This window comes from Lolium rigidum, chromosome 5 (assembly GCF_022539505.1).
Source record: "Lolium rigidum isolate FL_2022 chromosome 5, APGP_CSIRO_Lrig_0.1, whole genome shotgun sequence".
Classification (NCBI taxonomy): domain Eukaryota; kingdom Viridiplantae; phylum Streptophyta; class Magnoliopsida; order Poales; family Poaceae; genus Lolium; species Lolium rigidum.
Genome location: NC_061512.1, coordinates 6,235,487 through 6,255,847, shown reverse-complemented (window position 1 = coordinate 6,255,847; position 20,361 = coordinate 6,235,487). Strand labels below are relative to the sequence as shown.

General features: G+C 44.7%; 1 protein-coding gene and 1 pseudogene across 1 annotated transcript; both read right to left on the bottom strand.

Moving 5' to 3' along the window:
• Positions 1–3,685: 3,685 nt before the first annotated feature.
• Positions 3,686–5,843, bottom strand: LOC124654496 (trimethyltridecatetraene synthase-like). Its single transcript, XM_047193497.1, has 2 exons — positions 4,623–5,843; positions 3,686–4,514 (listed from the first exon to the last, which is right to left on the bottom strand). The coding sequence occupies exons 1-2, from the start codon at positions 5,529–5,531 to the stop codon at positions 3,882–3,884; spliced, it is 1,542 nt and encodes a 513-aa protein (XP_047049453.1). The 5' UTR covers positions 5,532–5,843; the 3' UTR covers positions 3,686–3,881.
• A 211-nt stretch (positions 5,844–6,054) lies between these two features.
• Positions 6,055–8,537, bottom strand: LOC124655576 (annotated as a pseudogene).
• Positions 8,538–20,361: the final 11,824 nt, after the last annotated feature.

Below are 20,361 nucleotides of genomic sequence, written 5' to 3'. Positions count from 1 at the left end.
GTAACGGTTCAGCGGCGGTACGCATGATCCGCGTCGCTGTCCTCTTCCTTGGTGATCCGGCAGGAGGGATTGGCGGCGTGGGGGCTGCTGATCTTGCTTTGTTTTTGTTTGCGGTCCTCGGGTTTCTCGCATGTGAGGATGAAGATCTTCCGGAGGTCAGTTTGCTTTGATCTGGCTGGAGTGATGAGTTTCGGAAAGCTCCGATGGCGAATGGGACAGTGCATCTTTTGCCTCCAGTTTGCTGGATCAGGTGGTATTCGGTCGCGCGCACCCATATTTTTATTCCGACCATTTGGTTCCGGAGGGAGCGGCGCGAAACTCTATTCTGTGTTGACATCAGGTGACTTTTTGGTCCATGGTGAAGTGAGAAGAAGGAATACCATGAAGGCCGGATTGGTGGACTGACTAAAGGATGTTCGAGTCTTTGTGATGCTGAAGGATCTGCTTGGCGTTCCGGCTCTGCAGCAGTGGTATGCATGTGGGGGCGGCAGCACAGGGGAAGTTCAGAGTCTTACCTCTCAGGGTGAAAACCCAAGGTCTGGCCTTAACTGGTTTTGCCTGGCAATGTTCTTGTTGGAGGCATTGTTTTAAGAGTGAGGACTATCTTCAGGGTGAAAACCTAAGACCTTTGATCGGGCGACGACGGCGCTGGTGCACTGTTCCCTTCTTGGAGGTGTCGCTTTTGGAGAGTTGTACTTCGGGTGTTGTCACAGTGGTGGTTTTATTGTTGTTGCTATGTCTAGAAGGCTGTAGCGGGCTTTTATTTCTTAGTTTTCTTTACTCTTTTTTGGTCGTGTGCATCCGTAGTGCCATTAGGGTGAGGCGTTGCTGAGGCTGGGTGTAATTGGTATCTTTTGATATTAATATATTCCCTTTATCTAAAAAAGGACAAAATAGGTACTTCCTTTTGTATATCAAAAACTGATGCATTTCCAATGATGATATTTTAGTAATATTAAGAAGTCATTGATTATTGGAGTGTTTGCAGCTAATCATTAGCTTTGACACACATATCCCACATATTATCTTTTATATATTATTAGCAAAAATTGATGCAATTCCAATTATGGCATTTTAGTAATATTAAGAAGGCATTGGTTACAGGAGTGTTTGCAACTAATCATCAGTTTTGAAACACGCATCCCCATATTACCTTGTATACATTATTATTTAGTTAATCATTAGTGTTTGCAGATAATTCAATGTCTTGCCATCCCAAATATTACCCTTCTGTGTCTTATCTACTGCCATGGAATAGGTACTTGCACTGCCTTCTCAGTGCTTGCTGCAAGCATATTTTTGTTCATGCGTAGGATGCCTCTTTGTTTTGATTTTATTATGTACATGCATGTATAAAACTCTCGAAACTGGAGCATCAGATTAATAGTTCACTTTTTAAATTTATGCTTCCTTTTTTAGTAGCGTGATTCAGGTATCTTCTGGGATATTTAATACGGAGTAGGATTTAGCTCTAACTCAATGCAGAGGATGCAAACGTAGCTGTTGTACTACTTCCTTCAAGCATAACGGTTTTCACAGTCTATCAGATGGAGATATCTTAGTCTTGGCTGGCTTGAGGTATATAACCTGTATCACTTTTGTTCTTCTGCATTCACATCTTTGGTGTTCATTTTATTCTGAAAATCCACAGTAATTTACTTGGAGAAAGAAAAAATTATATTGCAGTACGACTTATGCGTAGCAGTAAGCAAATGGGTGCTTACAGGGTACTTTCTTTATTAGATATGATGTTTTCTCTTCTTACTTTGCAGTATTTTCGGATCGGTATAGATCTGGCCCTGATAGGTTACTGAGTAAATATGGGTATTTCTCACAATACCTGTTCAAATATCAAATATTTTCCTTTGTATTTCTTCATCTCTTGGATGGCATGACTTCAGCTTTTCAAATGTAGTCAGCATATGAAGATGAGACATTATGACACCCGAACTTGGCCTGCACTTGTTCAGCCCAGGCCTGGAATTTACTTTTTCCTAATTATTTCTCTTCTCATCTGTCTCATCCATAGATTCCATCCTGCTGAACATCGATTTTCTTCTCAATTACATGTCAGCTCTTCTAGCTGCTACCGTTACAATGATTTTAATTATATGATTTTTCTGGCAACAAACCATAACAATTCTCTGAGAAACTCCCAACAAATGCATTGGTTAATGCTAACGTCATTTATCTTCACTACCTAGGAGATTTAGTTGCTTTGTATGTTATTCTCGAGCACTGCTCGTCTTCTTCTTGTCTATATGTGCATTTGAGGTTGGTCATTACCATATTGGGGAGAATTTCATTATTGAAGAGGTTAATGAAAGGTGAAACAAATATACTATGATGTGATGAAAATGCCGAGCGTGATTTATGGATGAACAAATATACCAGTGGGGTATATAAAACCACTGATTTTGAGTTTACATGTATCATTCCTGCTAATCAGTACTGTAATTTTACATCAAATCGGATTGTTCTTTCTTGATGAGAACGAGCAGTTTGTAATATTCCCTCTGGCCCTAAATACTTGCCACAGGTTCGGGCAAAGTGTATGCTAAAATGTGTCTAGATTCATTGAACCCGCGACAATTATTTAGAGCCGGAGGGAGTAATCTAATTATCATTTTAATGTAATTTTAGAATCTCTATATATTAGGAATTGCCTATATATTTAGATAGCCAGTTCTTGGCTTTTATGTTAACAACTAAATTACACTTAAAATATATCTTGAAATTTTTACTTTTAGAACTTGAGTATTTTCAAATGATTATGGATAACATTTTTTTAATTATTGGCACTCAAGTGGATACGTGCATCGCAAGTGGGCTGTAGAGGGGCAATGATAATGTATCAATAGCGTGGCCGAGGGGTGGCTTGGAAGAAGAGACAGAAAATTAAGATGCTTGAAAGTTATTTATATATTTATTTATGTTATCTTCTAAAAACTTCGAAGACATAAGCTACGAGAATGACTAGAAAGTTAGACAAAGTTGGAGAAAACATCGGCACACAAGGACAAGTGATAAGTTGGAATAGGAGGACTATGGTGTTTGTGTCAAATAATTATCATTTTTAAATCCGTAGCAACGCACGGGTATTTGACTAGTTCTTTCATAAAATACCCATGACAGACTGACAGTTTGTAACATTGAGAGGGGCACCATACTTGATAAAAAGCAAACATGAATTGTCTTTATTATTATGAATGAAGCGCTAGCTTATCGGATATGTTTTTGCACCTTCAACATGCCACTATATATGTGATCACCTAATACTATTTTTACCAGTTATAGGGGAACTAAAATTTCAGGCCACCCTACAGGCTCCACTTTCTGTCTTTGCGAGCACCACATGCATTTCTTAATGCATCCTTCATATTCCCAAAACTCCACCACTCTCTGGCCAGTGTACCAAAACGAAATATAGGTTGGCGTGGTGAAGCTAGCACACCTCTTCATCTAGTTAGGTCATGTAAAATTGGTCCAAGCATTCTTGATAGAGCAAATTTGCCAACCAAAATTTGAGATCAGTAGATTATTTCATGTTCGGTTTGTGGTTGCCTGAATTAATTGGGTCTAATTGATCCATCTAATTTTAGTTTTGCTTTCTCGTAGCTATTTCAGACATTCAGATGCGTGCATAAAACGATGAGAACATCTTTTTAGGATGGCTATATATAAATGCTGGTTGAAAATGAGAAGTAATTACTTCTAACTCGACAAGTGAGAAACAGTTTGACATGTTTTTTTTCCAAAAATTAATATTAGTTGCATATGCAGCAGTCTAGTCTGTTTAGGAGCTCTCGTGAGCATGTGAGAGGATGCATGTGCTAAACATGGGTCACGGATAGCTTTTACCTCTAATCTCAATACTCATATCAAACCTTGGTGTAGAGGTGAGCGGCGAGCTTAGGCTCCACGACGGCTTCAAGCGGGAACTTCCGCGGCGTGGTCATCCCGAATATCTCCTCCATGCTTAGCTCCTCCTTCACCATGCCGTCGGGGAGCCTCCAGGCAAAGCCGTGCAGCAGGTTGGCCAGGCTCACCTGGATAACCTTGAGCCCGAGGCTGTACCCAGGGCACATCCGCCGCCCGGACCCGAAAGGCAGCAACTCGAAGTCATGCCCCTTTACATCGATCTTGCTGCCGAGGAACCGCTCTGGCATGAATTCCTCCGGGGCATCCCACAACGCCGGGTCGCGGCCGATGGCCCACACGCTAACGAAAACGCGCGTGCCAACAGGGATGTCGTAGCCACCAACGGAGGCGTCCTTGCGGGACAGGCGAGGCGCTAGCATCGGCCCTGCCGGGTGCAGCCGCACAGTCTCTTTGACAATTGCCTCCAAATACGGGAGACTCGGGATGTCCTCCTCAGTCACCCAGCGGCCTCGCCCCACCACGCGGTCCAGCTCCGCCGTGGCATTGGCGAACAGCTCGGGTTTCTTGAGCATCTCCGACATTGCCCACTCAACCGCCATGGCCGAGCTTTCTGTCCCGCCCGCGATGAGATCCTGCATGATGCAGTTTTATTCGTATGCAGTTAATTGTTTGGAACTTAGCATCCACACGGTCGGAAATGTTTTATCTGTAAAGCTCCTTTAATTACTGAATAGACGTACCTGAATGAACGCCTTGATCCCATCCCGGTGGATCTGTACCTCGAGATTGGGGTCGCTGGCTATCTCCAGCAGCACGTCGACCATGTCCTTTGCCACGAAGCTATCCCCCTCGAGGCGGCGTCGCCCTTCATGCTCTTCCACGACATGTTCGAGGAACCCATCAAACATCTTATTCAGCTTCTTCATCCTCTTGATGTACCCCTGCAGGTCCATCCAGCCGAGCCACGGGATGGAGTCGCCGATGTTGAGCACGCCGTTGAGCACGAACCACTCGTCGATCATCCACTTGCACTGCTCCAGCGTCGTCCCGGAGTCCCCTTCGTTGGTGTGCAGATACTTCTTGCCCAGCACCATGCGGGTGATCACGTTGTGGCTCATGGTGGACAAGAACTCCTTGAGCACCACGACGCGCCCGGAGGCCTCATGCAGATCGTGCAGGAGCGCGCGCATCTCCTCGGTGCGGATGTACTGGTACGACTCCAGTCGCTTGGCACTGAAGAGCTCGGTCAGGCATATCTTGCGTGCCTGGCGCCAGTAGGCGCCGTACGGGGACCAAGTGATGTCGCTATAGTTGTACGTGTTGTACTTGCCAGCGGCCATCTTAGGCCGGTCGATGAACACTGCGTCGTGGGTCTTGAGGAAGAACCTGGCCATCTCCGCCGACGATCCGATCACGACAGGGAAAGAGCCGAATCGGAGGTACATGAGAGGGCCGTACTTGTTGGAGAGCGCATGGATGGAGCGGTGCGGGAGCGCGCCCATGAGGTTAAGGTTGCCGATGATCGGCCATGGCTTAGGTCCAGGAGGAAGCCTGTATGTGCGGTGGCCACCACGACGGAGAATGGTTGCCAGGAAGAGCACTGTTGCAAGCACGACGGCGAAGAAGGGCACCCATGGTGGTAGCTCCATTGGGATCGACTTGGGAACCGCCAGTGATTTCTTGGGTACCAAACGTCCACTTATGAATATATATGTGGCTGGCTAAGTGACTGGTCAAACGCTCGCTGGGTGGAACTTCAATAGCTGGCTATGTGACTGAGCAAGCGCTAATAACTTACGATTGATGAGTGATGACTCATGACAGATGGAGATGGAGATTGTATAATAAATCAACAGGGCGGCTAAGTGATGGGACATCTTCCTTAAAAAATGTGATCATCACGCCACATGATGATGACAGCTCGATTGTTCTTCTCTGATTCTTTCTTAGCTGACTGAAACTTTAATGCGTGGAGTTGCGTAAGTCAGTCTTGGGTGAGACTGGGGACTGGGCCAGGAAGGTGGCAGTAGAGCACGCCCCTGATTTGTATATATTGCAAAAGTACAGATTTGCATAGGCAAGAAGGAGAAAAAAGGGCTAATGCATGATCCTCCACAAGTTGCACGAGATAACGACAAAAAGGAGAAAAGAAATTAAGACCAGCCCAAGAAAAAAGGGAGAAAAGAAGGACTAATATAAGATGCTGCACAACTCGCACCAGATAACAACAAAAATGAGAAAAGGACTCACCACATCGGCTGCCTAAGTGACATCAACCCAATCTACAAATCAAGTTGTGAGCCTTGGGCCGACGAGGAGCAACTGCCTGATGCACCAGATGAAGGCCCGCTCGAGCCATCCACGGGGCCTCATTCAACCGTTCAAGCACCAGGGACCTCCTCTTTCACAGCTTCAGAGAAAATGTGCATGCTTCTAATATCACAGGAACCTGCTCGTCAGTGTAGAAGGCGTCATAACAAGAGAGCACAAAGTTTGCTTATAGTAGCTACGAAAACGTGGGTACCTGGCTGTTGGTCACTTGGTCTATGCCACCTTATGAAGGGACCCCCCTTATGAACACGCAGAAAACCAACCATCTCCTGATATCCTGTGAGGAGTTTCGTCAAGTCCTTGTCCTCATCTAATGGCCAAGTATATGAACAGTCAGGCTACATATGATTGGGATTTGAAATTGCGATCGGGAGAAAGATTTGTAAGTGTTAGGCTTGCCTGGAATTGCTTTTTCGACAACAGCGTGTCTGCCAGATGCTGCCATCTTGCAGAAGGAATCTGATAGACTGTGTATGGAAATGTCATGACGGCAACGATGTTAGAAGAGCGCATCGTAGCCTTCAGTGATCTAGAAACGAGACCATCTCCCAGTCCTGCAATGCGTACGAATATGATCAACTACATCAGTATTAATTTGGAAGGGTGAAAGGACATAAATGGGCTCCAATTTTTAAGGCACACTGCATAAGCAAGTAACCAACCATATACCATTTCAATCAAATACTTGCCTTTACAAAATATCCACACTGTGGTGCACACAGAGACTATATAGCAATTCGTCCAGCATTCAGAGTTCCACCATCTTTTCTGAATACAGGAAATCCAAGAGTGTTAACAAGCAGTACAAGCAAGATGCATGCGGTTTAAGACAACTACAATTGTGTTACTTAAAAATAAACATCATGCGGATCTATAGACAATTAATGTCACGTTGACGTAGAATAATATGCGATAACACGGTACTGTAAACTTTAGATGGTATTCCTTGAGAATAAAATTTTCAATCACAGATCCAAGAATTAACCTCACCTTGGATGCTTGTATAAAAAAGTGGAACAACGATTCTAGAGGTCACTGAGAGTGTCTACATCTTGAGTCCTTAAACATTGAATATGCTGTGCATTAAGTAAATGTCGTTCCAAGCGCTTCCGTAAATCAAAATCATTACTGAACTCCTGCTTGCTGTCTGCAACAATACTAACTGGGTCAGCTCTTTTCGCAAACATCTTGTGATACAATAATGATAGCATAACTTATATCAGTTCCAGAAATGATGCTTATGCAAGCAAACTATAATAGGCAATAAAAAGATAGCTGTCAACCCATTAGCATCAGGAAGCAATTACACAGGCAATATAATATTTGCTTTGTTTGAAAAGTAGCAGATTATCCAGTGAAAACCGACACAAACAAAGGAAAGAGATATATCAGTGTACCACCTCTGTGTTTAGCACCAGAGGTCCTCTCGTCCCCAAAATATTTCCTGTACTGCCAAGCGATCCTCAAACCCTCATCCTGCACAATAACATATCCAACTCAATACAAAAATGAAGAACGGTGCTACAGAAATAAGAACACTGTAAAACACATTTGTCCACAAGACATACACTAACACTTGCTCCTCTATCGCTCGTTGACATGATTCCTCCTTCAAGGAACTGAGCAGAGCAGGCAGCGCGCCGAGGAATGAGCAGGGCTCCTTCATAGGCCTTGCGAAGAGCAGGGGCTGCTTGTGCACAACACCCTGCGAAATAAAAGCCCGGAGAAGGAGGAGGTGGTGAGGCACGTCGGACTCCTCCATGACCATCACAAGTTCACAACCAAACGGATGACGAAACCGCCACCCAGAATCACTGCAACAAAACCTGACAAATCACGACAAATCGACAACCCAATAGGACATCACATTTTTCTTTCAGCTAAAAGAAGTCCTTGTACTCTCCTGGACCCAAGAATAATCTCTCATGGCATACATAATCATCTGTACGCAGGTAATCTGTAGTAGTACTTGTTATTGCGCAAAAGTAAATCTGTAGCACTTGTTAAGGAATCTAATTCACAGTTCACACCCAAGTCGCAAGATTCAAAGTTCAAACTAGAGAAAATGGTCTTACTCCATATGATCATTGCACCTAAGCTCTATCACAACTTCCGCCCGATTGCAAAATCTTGCATCATGACTGAAGAGAGCGAGAAGGAATATGGGCATGCTTACTGCCGAGGTCGGGGATCCCGGAGGAGACAAAAGCCGCGCCGTTAGGGCCGAGCTTGACGCCGGACTTGGTGGGGGAGGACGAGGAGGAGGCTGCTCCGGCCGTGGGCTTGCCGCCCCCCCTGGTACTCCGGCGGCGGTGGGCGGCCATGGGCGTGCGCCGTCGTCGCTGCTCCCGTGGGGTAGTCCAAGCTGGAGATGGCTGGTGCGAGAACGAACTGCTTGGACTCTCTCGCCTTCTTGTCGACATGGGCCGTAACCGAGCTGTGCAAGTGGGCGCACTAATGGGCTGATAGCCCACTTTCGCAGCTCGGTGATATATTATGCTTAAAAAAAATCTATACCTATATATTTACCTACTAATAAAAGCTATAAGAAATCTAGTAATAAAAAGCATCAAGTTCAAAGAGTTCACCCTAAAATAACAGATTTATTCTCTCATAAAAATCAAATTATCATCCTCTTTATAATAGTAGGACTTGATTCCTGTTATCCACTGGGTAGGTAAACCTAAACTAAAAAATAGCTTAATGGTCACTGTGGTTAACCTCAGAATGTTTCTGGTTATTTAGGTTCGGTCCTCTTTTACCAATGGTTAACCCATCATTGCACCTACCTATCTACCTCTAAGCGTCGACTGTCTGCGATCCCCGCCTTCTACAGCGCTATCGAATCGACTTGTCGCCTGCCTCGGCTGCACACCCATGCTCGCCAGCGTGCGAGGCTTGACAGCTGCGGCCTCTCATCGTACATCCCACAGCTCGCCGCTCTGGGCGACCGCCCTCTCTAACAGGCTTGCTAGCAGCAACATCACCTTCGCATGCCGCACGCTCGCTCAGCTGTGCACGCATGCTTTTATTGGAAAGCCATGCCACCACTAGCAGCTCGCCATGTTTCCCTGCCCATCACTAGACGGGAGCTCCTCTACACCTACCGTTGCGATGCAGGGTGGACAGGCCGCCTAAAGCGGGTGCCAGATGGGCCGGCCGTTTCATTCCTTCCCTGATTTTGCCTGTACGTGACTTATTCGATTGTAAGCTCTTTTCAGGTTTTTCACAAAAAATGTTGGTTTTGTGTCTACTTTTTGATATTTGGAGTATGTCAAAAAATAGAGAAATTAAAAAATATAGATATTTTCAACTAGAATAAACAAAAAAACATAAATAATTTTCAAAATTAAAACTTTTCTGACAACATAACTTTTCTACAATTTGAACATGGGTGTTTCCTTTCTATATCATTAAAACTCTTCCTACAGTAAAAAAAATTAAAAGAGTGTTTCCTTTCTATATATATCTTTTCTTTTTGAATAAAACAGTTTTCCAATAAGTACCATAGTTTCAATATTGGTAGAAATTATCGTATCATTTGTTTGGAGAACTAACCATTTTTTAGAATTTGGAGGATCATGGAGATGAGAATATTTCTTTGTTTGAGATGTGAGCCATGATATGATGAGAAAGGAGAAGAGGAAAAAAACTAGCAAAACCACAAGCTTGAGGATGTCCATGCATCCCCCTCTTCTTTCAAGTACTTCAAGTAATATCATCTCAAACTCATGTTTTAGTTTTACCTTCGTGTTCCCTTTTGTATTGTTTGTGGAAACAATGATCTTAGTTTCTTTGTTAGTATAAGAACTGTTATAATATGTTTTTTAGATTAAGTTTGCATGTTTCTAAAATAAAGTACCAAGTTTTACACATTTGTGTGTTTAAAGTTGTGAAACAAAATATGAGTTGCTGATTTCTGCGTGTTGCACGATTTTTCTGATTTTTTTGGCAACTCCTAAAATCTTGAAAAAATCACTTAAGTACATTCTTATGGATCCACCCCACTTCGTGCATCCAGATGTTGCTAGCCGGCCGATCCACATCAAGCGGCAGGGATCCAGCAAGTAGTAAACTTGCAAAAAGACGCCCGCGACCTCTCAACTAAGGGTAAATCACCACGGATCGAATCTCTCCCATCCTGTTTTCCTCTGCTCCGACGATCCCTGAGACATGGATATTTCACTCCTATAACATCCCAATTTTCAAATCAATGAAGAAGAAGGATTTCAAATACTCAAATTTTGGAACCAACAAAAACTTTTAATTACACATGGGCTATGCATAGTACCCTTACTCAAATTCTTATGTGATTGCCATGATGAATGTTTGCAACCTTGTATTTGGTGCTACAACCAAAAACCCTAACCTTGATCCTTTGAAGATCATCAAGAAAATCAAAGAGAAAGAAAAGCAAAAGAAATAGAAAAATCACAAAACCCTTACATATGGTTTATGCCATTTTTGCAAATCTACAACCTAGACCATTTTTAGCTTGCACCATTAGTTGGAGAATGTTAATAAACACTTATTAACACTTTTGGAATCAAAGAAACTCAAATCAAATCAAATTTGGAATCAAATTAGGCTCACATGCACTAATGGTCAAATCTGCCATTTTTAGCCTGATGGCTACTTTGAGCCTCTGTATTTAGAGATTTTCAAACCAAATTTTGCCAACTCTTTGCACCTCATCCAAGACCACATCAAGGTGAACAACTTTGGTAAAGACCACCCCTGCAAATTCATCCTAGATCAAAAGTTATGCTCAAGCAAAGTTGGAACTTTTTAACAGATTCAACAATCTTACCCAATTTGAAATTTTGCAATTTTTTTTAATTTTGAAAACCACCACCACCTTTGTGTGTCCTTGATCATGTGAAGCAAGTCCAACAAGTTTCATTCAAAATTTTCAAAATTCAATTGATGCGGCCATTACATCAAACACTTTGTGAGCAAATCCAAACCAAATCAATTTTCACTATTTGCAATAGTGTTTGGCCAAACTCTGAGCACCACTTGCTGATGTCTACCGGTGCTTCTATTCTTGTAGACAGTGTTGGGCCTCCAAGAGCAGAGGTTTGTAGAACAGCAGCAAGTTTTCCTTAAGTGGATCACCCAAGGTTTATCGAACTCAGGGAGGAAGAGGACAAAGATATCCCTCTCAAGCAACCCTGCAATCACGATACAAGAAGTATCTTGTGTCCCCAACACACCTAATACACTTGTCAGATGTATAGGTGCACTAGTTCGGCGAAGAGATAGTGAGATGCAAATGATATGGATGAATATGAGTGGCAATAGCAATCTGAATAAATTATGGCAGCGAGTAAACATGCAACGGAACAGTAAACAAATGGAGATTCGATATTTGGAAACAAGGCCTAGGGATCATACTTTCACTAGTGGACACTCTCAACATTGATCACATAATAAAACCACTCTACACTCTTTTGTTGGATGATGAACACCACTAATTGCGTAGGGCTACAAGAGCACCTCAATGCCGGAGTTAACAAGCTCCACAACATTCGATGTTCATATTTAAATAACCTTAGAGTGCATGATAGATCATTGCAATTACACCAAGTACTAACATAGCATGCACACTCGTCACCATCACACTATGAAGGAGGAATAGATCACATCAATACTATCATAGCAATAATTAACTTCATAATCTACAAGAGATTACAATCATAACCTACGCCAAGTACTACATGATGCACACACTCGTCACCTTTACACCATGGAGGAGGAATAGAGTACTTTAATAACATCGCTAGAGTAACACATAGATGAATAGTGATACAAAACTCATATGAATCTCAATCATGTAAGGCAGCTCATGAGATCATTGTATTGAAGTACATAGGAGAGAGATTAACCACATAGCTACCGGTACAGCCCCGAGCCTCGATGGAGAACTACTCCCTCCTCATGGGAGACAAGCAGCGTTGATGAAGATGGCGGTGGTGTCGATGGAGGAGCCTTCCGGGGCACTTCCCCGTCCGGCGGCGTGCCGGAACAGAGACTCCTGTCCCCCAGATCTTGGCTTCGCGATGGCGCCGGCTCTGGAAGGTTTCTCGTACCGTGGCTTTTTCGTATCGATGTTTTAGGTCAGGGACCTTTAAATAGGCGAAGAGGCGGAGTCGGAAGGCTGACGGGGGCACCACACAATAGGGGGGCGCGGCCCACCCCCTGGCCGCACCAGCCTATCATCTGGGGCCCACAGGACCTCCTCTGGCGGCTCTCGGGTGTTCTGGAAGCTTCGTGTGATTCTAAGATGTTGGGCGTTGATTTCGTCCAATTCCGAGAATATTTCCTTACTATGATTTCTGAAACCAAAAACAGCAGAAAACAGCAACTAGCCCTTCGGCATCTCGTCAATAGGTTAGTTCCGGAAAACGCATAAATATGACATATAATGTGTATAAAACATGTGAGTATCATCATAAAAGTAGCATGGAACATAAGAAATTATAGATATGTTTGGGACGTATCAAGCATCCCCAAGCTTAGTTCCTACTCACCCTCGAGTAGGTAAACGATAACAAGGATAATTTCTGAAGTGACATGCTATCATAATCTTGATCAATACTATTGTAAAGCATATGAGATGAATGCAGCGATTCGAAGCAATGGTGAAGACAATGAGTAAACAACCGAATCATATAGCAAAGACTTTTCATGAATAGTACTTTCAAGACAAGCATCAATAAGACTTGCATAAGAGTTACTCATAAAGCAATAAATTCAAAGTAAAGGCATTGAAGCAACACAAAGGAAGATATAAGTTTCAGCGGTTGCTTTCAACTTCAACATATATATCTCATGGATAATTGTCAACACAAAGCAATATAACAAGTGCAATAGGTAAACATGTAAGAATCAATGCACACAGTTGATACAAGTGTTTGCTTCTAAGATAGAAAGAATAGGTAAACTGACTCGACAATAAAGTAAAAGAATGGCCCTTCGCAGAGGGAAGCAGGGATTAAATCATGTGCTAGAGCTTTTTAAGTTTTGAAATCATATAGAGAGCATAAAAGTAAAGTTTTGAGAGGTGTTTGTTGTTGTCAACGAATGGTAATGGGTACTCTAACTACCTTATCAACCGGACTTTCAAGAGCGGCTCCCATGAAGGACGTTATCTCTACCGACAAGGTAGATCATCCCTCTTCTCTTTTGTTTACACATGTATTTTAGTTTCATTATTTATAGATGACACTCCTCCCAACCTTTTGCTTTCACAAGCCATGGCTAACCGAATCCTCGGGTGCCTTCCAACAATCACATACCATGAAGGAGTGTCTATTTGCAAAATTAAGTTGCTTACCGATGAATCGGAGCAAAACATGTGAAGAGAATTATTAATGCAAGTTAATTAATTGGGGTCAGGCACCCCATTGTCGACTCTTTTTGCAAAATTATTGGATAAGCAGATGAAGCCACTAGTCCATTATGAAAGTCTGTCAGAAGTAAATGACAAGATCGAAAGATAAAACACCACATACTTCCTCATGAGCTATAAAACATTGACACAAATAAGAGATAATAGCTTTTGAATTGTTTAAAGGTAGCACATGAAGTATTTGCTTGGAATGGCAGAGAAATACCATGTGGTAGGTAGGTATGGTGGACACAAATGGCATAGTATTTGGCTCAAGGATTTGGATGCACGAGAAGAATTCCTCTCAATACAAGGCTAGGCTAGCAAGGTTGTTTGAAGCAAACTCAAGTATAAAACGGTGCAGACAAGACTCACATATGAACATATTGTAATCATTATAAGACTTTACATCGTCTTCCTTGTTGTTCAAACACCTTAACCAGAAAATATCTAGACTCTAGAGACCAATCATGCAAACCAAATTTTAACAAGCTCTATGTAGTTCTTCATTAATGGGTACAAAGTACATGATGCAAGAGCTTAAACATGATCTATATGAGCACAACAATTGCCAAGTATCAAATTATTCAAGAAATTAAACCATTTACCACATGCATCATTTTCCATTTCCAACCATATAACAATGAACGAAGCAGTTTCAACCTTCGCAATGAACATTAAAGATAAAGCTAAGAACATATGTGTTCATACGAAACAGCGGAGCGTGTCTCTCTCCCACACAAGCATGATGGATCATATTTTATTCAAACAAAAACAAAAACAAAAACAAAAACAAACAGACGCTCCAAGTAAAGTACATAAGATGTTACTGAATAAAAATATAGTTTCAAGAGAAATGACCAGATAAGTTGTCAATGAAGAAGGGGATGCCCAAGGCATCCCCAAGCTTAGATGCTTGAGTCTTCTTGAAATATGCAGGGATGAACCACGGGGGCATCCCCAAGCTTAGACTCTTCACTCTTCTTGATCATAGTATATCATCCTCCTCTCTTGACCCTTGAAAACTTCCTCCACACCAAACTCGAAACAAACTCATTAGAGGGTTAGTGCATAATCAAAAATTCACATATTCAGAGGTGACAGAATCATTCTTAACACTTCTGGACATTGCACAAAGCTACTAGAAGTTAATGGAACAAAGAAATCCATCCAACACAGCAAAAGGGGCAATGCGAAATAAAAGGCAGAATCTGTCAAAACAGAACAGTCCGTAAAGACGAATTTTTAAGAGGCACCAGACTTGCTCAGATGAAAATGCCCAAATTGAATGAAAGTTGCATACATATCTGAGGATCACGCACGTAAATTGGCAGATTTTTCTGAGTTACCTACAGAGAACCCTGCCCAAATTCGTGACAACAAGAAATCTGTTTCTGCAAGCAATCCAAATCTAGTATTGACTTTACTATCAAAGACTTTACTTGGCACAACAATGCAATAAAATAAAGATAAGGAGAGGTTGCTACAGTAGTAACAACTTCCAAGACACAAATATAAAACAAAAGTACTGTAGTAAAATAAAGACATGGGTTATCTCCCAAGAAGTGCTTTCTTTATAGCCATTAAGATGGGCTCAGCAGTTTTAATGATGCACTCGCAAGAAATAAGAGTTGAAGCAAAAGAGAGCATCAAAAGGCAAATTCAAAACAAATTTAAGCCTAACACACTTCCTATGGAAAGGAATCTTGTAAATAAACAAGTTCATGAAGCATAATGCAACAAGCATAGAAAGATAAAACAAGTGCAACTTCAAAAATTTCAGCATATAGAGAGGTGTTTTAGTAACATGAAAATTTCTACAACCATATTTTCCTCTCTCATAATAATTTCCAGTGGCATCATGAACAAACTCAACAATATAAGTATCACATAAAGCATTCTTATTCACATGCATAAAAGTATCATTACTCTCCACATAAGCATAATCAGTTTTATTAGTTGTAGTGGGAGCAATTTCAACAAAGTAGCTATCATTATTATTCTCATCATCAAATATAGGAGGCATAGTATAATCATAACAAGCTTTATCCTCCATAGTAGGTGGCAACAAAAGACCACTATCATTATAATCATCATAAATAGGAGGCATATCATAATCAACATAAACTTTCTCCTCAATACCCGGAGGGCTAAAGAGATCATTTTCATCAAAACCGACCTCCCCAAGCTTAGAACTTTCTATAGCATTAGCAACAATAGTGTTCAAAGCATTCATATTAATAACATTCCCATTAGCATGCATATAAAGTTCCATGGGTTTTTTAATTCTCTCTTCAAACACATCATGTCCTAATTCAAGATAAAGTTCATAAAGATCTCTCATATTTTTGTTGTTTTCCATTATGCCTTACTAGTGTAAACAAGAAACAAAAAGATGCAATTGCAGGATCTAAAGGAAATAGCTTCGAGCACACACACAACGGCAACATAAAAGTACTTAGTTACCTGGGACCGGAGTATGAGCACCTTTTACCTTTCCTCCCCGGCAACGGCGCCAGAAAAGTGCTTGATGTCTACGGGTGCTTCTATTCTTGTAGACAGTGTTGGGCCTCCAAGAGCAGAGGTTTGTAGAACAGCAGCAAGTTTCCCTTAAGTGGATCACCCAAGGTTTATCGAACCCAGGGAGGAAGAGGACAAAGATATCCCTCTCAAGCAACCCCGCAATCACGATACAAGAAGTCTCTTATGTCCCCAACACACCTAATACACTTGTCGATGTATAGGTGCACTAGTTCGGCGAAGAGATAGTGAGATGCAAATGATATGGATGAATATGAGTGGCAATAGCAATCTGAATAAATTATGGCAGCGAGTAAACATGCAACGGAACAGTAAACAAACGGAGATTCGATATTTGGAAACAAGGCCTAGGGATCATACTTTCACTATTGGACACTCTCAACATTGATCAGATAATAAAACCACTCTACACTCTTTTGTTGGATGATGAACACCACTAATTGCGTAGGGCTACAAGAGCACCTCAATGCCGGAGTTAACAAGCTCCACAACATCCGATGTTCATATTTAAATAACCTTAGAGTGCATGATAGATCATTGCAATTACACCAAGTACTAACATAGCATGCACACTGTCACCATCACACTATGAAGGAGGAATAGATCACATCAATACTATCATATCAATAATTAACTTCATAATCTACAAGAGATTACAACCATAACCTACGCCAAGTACTACATGATGCACACACGGTCACCTTTACACCATGGAGGAGGAATATAGTACTTTAATAACATCGCTAGAGTAACACATAGATGAATAGTGATACAAAACTCATATGAATCTCAATCATGTAAGGCAGCTCATGAGATCATTGTATTGAAGTACATAGGAGAGAGATTAACCACATAGCTACCGGTACAGCCCCGAGCCTCGATGGAGAACTACTCCTCCTCATGGGAGACAACAACGTTGATGAAGATGGCGGTGGTGTCGACGGAGGAGCCTTCCGGGGCACTTCCCCGTCCCGGCGGCGTGCCGGAACGGAGACTCCTGTCCCCCGCATCTTGGCTTCGCGATGGCGGCGGCTCCGGAAGGTCTCTCGTACCGTGGCTTTTTCGTATCGATGTTTTAGGTCAGGGACCTTTAAATAGGCGAAGAGGCGGAGTCGGAAGGCTGACGGGGGCGCCACACAATAGGGGCGCGGCCCACCCTCGGCCGCGCCAGCCTATCATCCGGGCCCACAGGCCCTCCTCCGGCGGCTCTCGGGTGTTCCGGAAGCTTCGTGTGATTCTAAGATGCCGGGCGTTGATTTCGTCCAATTCCGAGAATATTTCCTTACTAGGATTTCGAAACCAAAAAGCAGAGAAAACAAGAATCGGCCCTTCGGCATCTCGTCAATAGGTTAGTTCCGGAAAACGCATAAATATGACATATAATGTGTATAAAACATGTGAGTATCATCATAAAAGTAGCATGGAACATAAGAAATTATAGATACGTTTGGGACGTATCACTTGCCTCTACCTTGTCCCCTGGTCCCCTCTAGCCCTAAGGGCATCTCCAGCGGCGCGACGCATTTCGGACGCCCAAATTGTCCGCGGGCTTCCGTTTGCGTCGCCTGGCGGACGCGGAAATGGTCGTGTGTCCGTTTTCGTCTGGGGTTGGCTCCAGCAGGGCGACGCATTTTGGGCGCAGGCCAGAATTAAAAAAAGATGAAATAGCGTCGACTTTGCACGAAATTACAGCCGCAAATTGAGGGCTGAAACAAGTTCATCACACTTTGCAGCTCGTACGGTGCAAAGTGGAGCAAAAGGGGCACAACAAGGCCTAAACAGCAATTTAAAAAAGTCCAAAAGGAGGCCAAGGTGTTGGGCGCATGGCGCTGGCGATCAGGCGTCTCGCACGCGGATTTCGGTGCGCCTCTTCATGAACCATGCCCTGGTGTCGTCGTCGACGCCGCTCAAGTCGGCAAGCATGATCCTTGTGTCTTCTGCAAGCAATTTTGCCTCGGCGTCAGCCTTTTTGGCCTCGATGTCCAGCCTTTGGACATCGAGGTCCTCCTTGGCGAGGTTCTGGTAGATGGCAGCTGCGGCCTCTTTTCCGCACGCCTCTTGTCGTCCCTAGCAGCCATGGCGGCACGGTTGTCGGCCATTATCTTCTCCATGCTCTGCGTGAACGCAATGGCCTGCGCCTCCCGGACAAGATTGGCCTTGGTAGCCTTATGGCCTCGTGGACGAGGTGGAAGGACTGGACGGCCTTGATCGTCGTCTTCGCCGTTGAGGGTGACCGCTGTCCCATTCTTCACAACTTCTTGGTAGGCCGCAAAGCTTATCATCCACTTGTTGTTGTCTTTGAGCACCTCCCAACAATGGACCATATGGAAGCCCTTCTTGTGCGTCGCCCTGAACTTCTCCAAGGCGCGGGATACCTGCAATCATAGCCGCCAATGATGTATAATGACGCAAATTGACGCAATGACGCAAATTGTCTACAATGATGATGGTTCTATCGTCTTTACCACTGTCATGACGCCAGTGCCGCTTACGGGGTTGTTAATAGCATGTTCGACCGCCGAGCAAAACTTGCTTGTCTCTTGTTTGATGTAGTTCCATCTTTTCTGGAGGGACTCTTCCGTCCGAGGGCCTGTGATATGGTAGGGCGGGTGCATCCTGGTCTCATTGTACTGCTGCAAGACCTTGGCCCAATAGACCTTGCCCTTTTGCTGGGCGCCATTGATACAATCTTGGGTCGTTGCCGACCACGCTTCACACAAACACTTGTCCTCGTCGTCGACGAAGCCTTGTGTCCTGCGGCTCTCCCCCTTCTTCTTGGTGGCAATGTCTGTGGGGATAGGCTGTGTTGGCGCGTCGTCGAAGTCGTACACGCACACGGGTGTTGGCTGCGTCTCCTGGGTGCCGAACAGCCGTGCGGTCTCGATGTCCTCCGCATCTTGCGTTGGTGGCCAGTCATCATGCGCGCCTGTCCCGGCCCGATCATCGCGAACGAAGCCGCCGCCGTAGATAATTTCCTGGATGTCTGAATCATGGCGGTCCTTCCAATAGTCCTACGAACGACCGGACATCAGACCCATGATACAGGGCACTCGCAAACATTGACAGAGCTCACGTACCGGGTCGTCCATCGTCGGGCAGGCGGCGCCATTTCGTCGAACAGGATGCGGGGCTGCGGCATGCTCTCCTCCGGCACCTAGCGCGTCTTCTGTGTCGCACCCGGGCAGGAGTCACCGCTTCTAGGCGTCCGGTTGAGGTAGGGAACCGCCGCCCCGGTCAACTTCACCGGCGGCAGGCCGGAGGCGAACCGCGACGCCGCGTGGCCCTGCAAGGGAGCGAGAGTTCCAGGGCGCAGCTGGGAACTTACCGAGCTGACCGAAGAGGCCGGAGGAGCGACGCCGGCGATCCCCTCTCTCTTGACGATCATGTAGCCCTCCGCTAAGGTCGGATGGAGGGCTACTTGCGCGACGCCGGCTTTGATCTGCATCTGCCAAGCCTGCTGGTTCGCGGCGGCGGCAGTCTTGATCTTCTGGTTCTTCCGCCGCCCGCGACGCTTCGCGGCCTCTGCGGAGAGCACCTTCTTTGCCGCCTTCGGCTTTGCCTCCTGGTCGCCGCGGGTGGCGGCCCGCTTTGCTTCCGCCGGAGCTGCAGCCTCCATCCTGGCTATGGTCGTGGCTACGGGGGAGTGTGGGGCGGCGGCGGGTGCTAGGGTTTGCTCCGCATCCATGGCGGTAGCCGCGGCGGCGAGGACGTCCATCGCTTCCGGACTGCTCGCGCCGGTCTAGTTTCCACTTCGCGCGGGGAATGGCCGCGGGCGGGAATAATATCGCCCTCCAGCCACTGACGCGCGGGTCCTACGTCTTTTTCGGCGGACACTCGGCGCGACCGCCGAGCGTCCGCGGAGACGTAAACCTGGCGCATATTTGGTCCAGGTTTGTGTCTCCGCGCACGGCCCGGTCAATTTGCATCGCCCCGCTGGAACAGGCCCCAGACGCATTTCCGGTCACGGCGGACGAAAACGGTCGCTCAGCGACCGTTTGCGTCGCGCCGCTGAAGATGCCCTAAGCCATGGCATTGAAACCCTAGAGAAGGGAAGGCATGGCAATGCCATGCCATGCCGGCCACCTCTCCCATGTCACCATGCCCTAGCTCACCGCTCTCCACTCCAACCCTGGCCACCTTGCCAAACGCCTCCACCTCACTCTGCTGAGCACGCCTGCCCTAGCCCTGGTCGGAGAAATGCACCACAACGACCA

Coding starts and splice junctions, on each gene's coding strand:
- LOC124654496 (XM_047193497.1), bottom strand. CDS start 5,531: ATGGAGCTACCACCATGGGTGCCCTTCTTCGCCGTCGTGCTTGCAACA. Junction 4,515..4,622: donor GGATCAAGGCGTTCATTCAG/GTACGTCTATTC, acceptor TGCATCATGCAG/GATCTCATCGCGGGCGGGAC.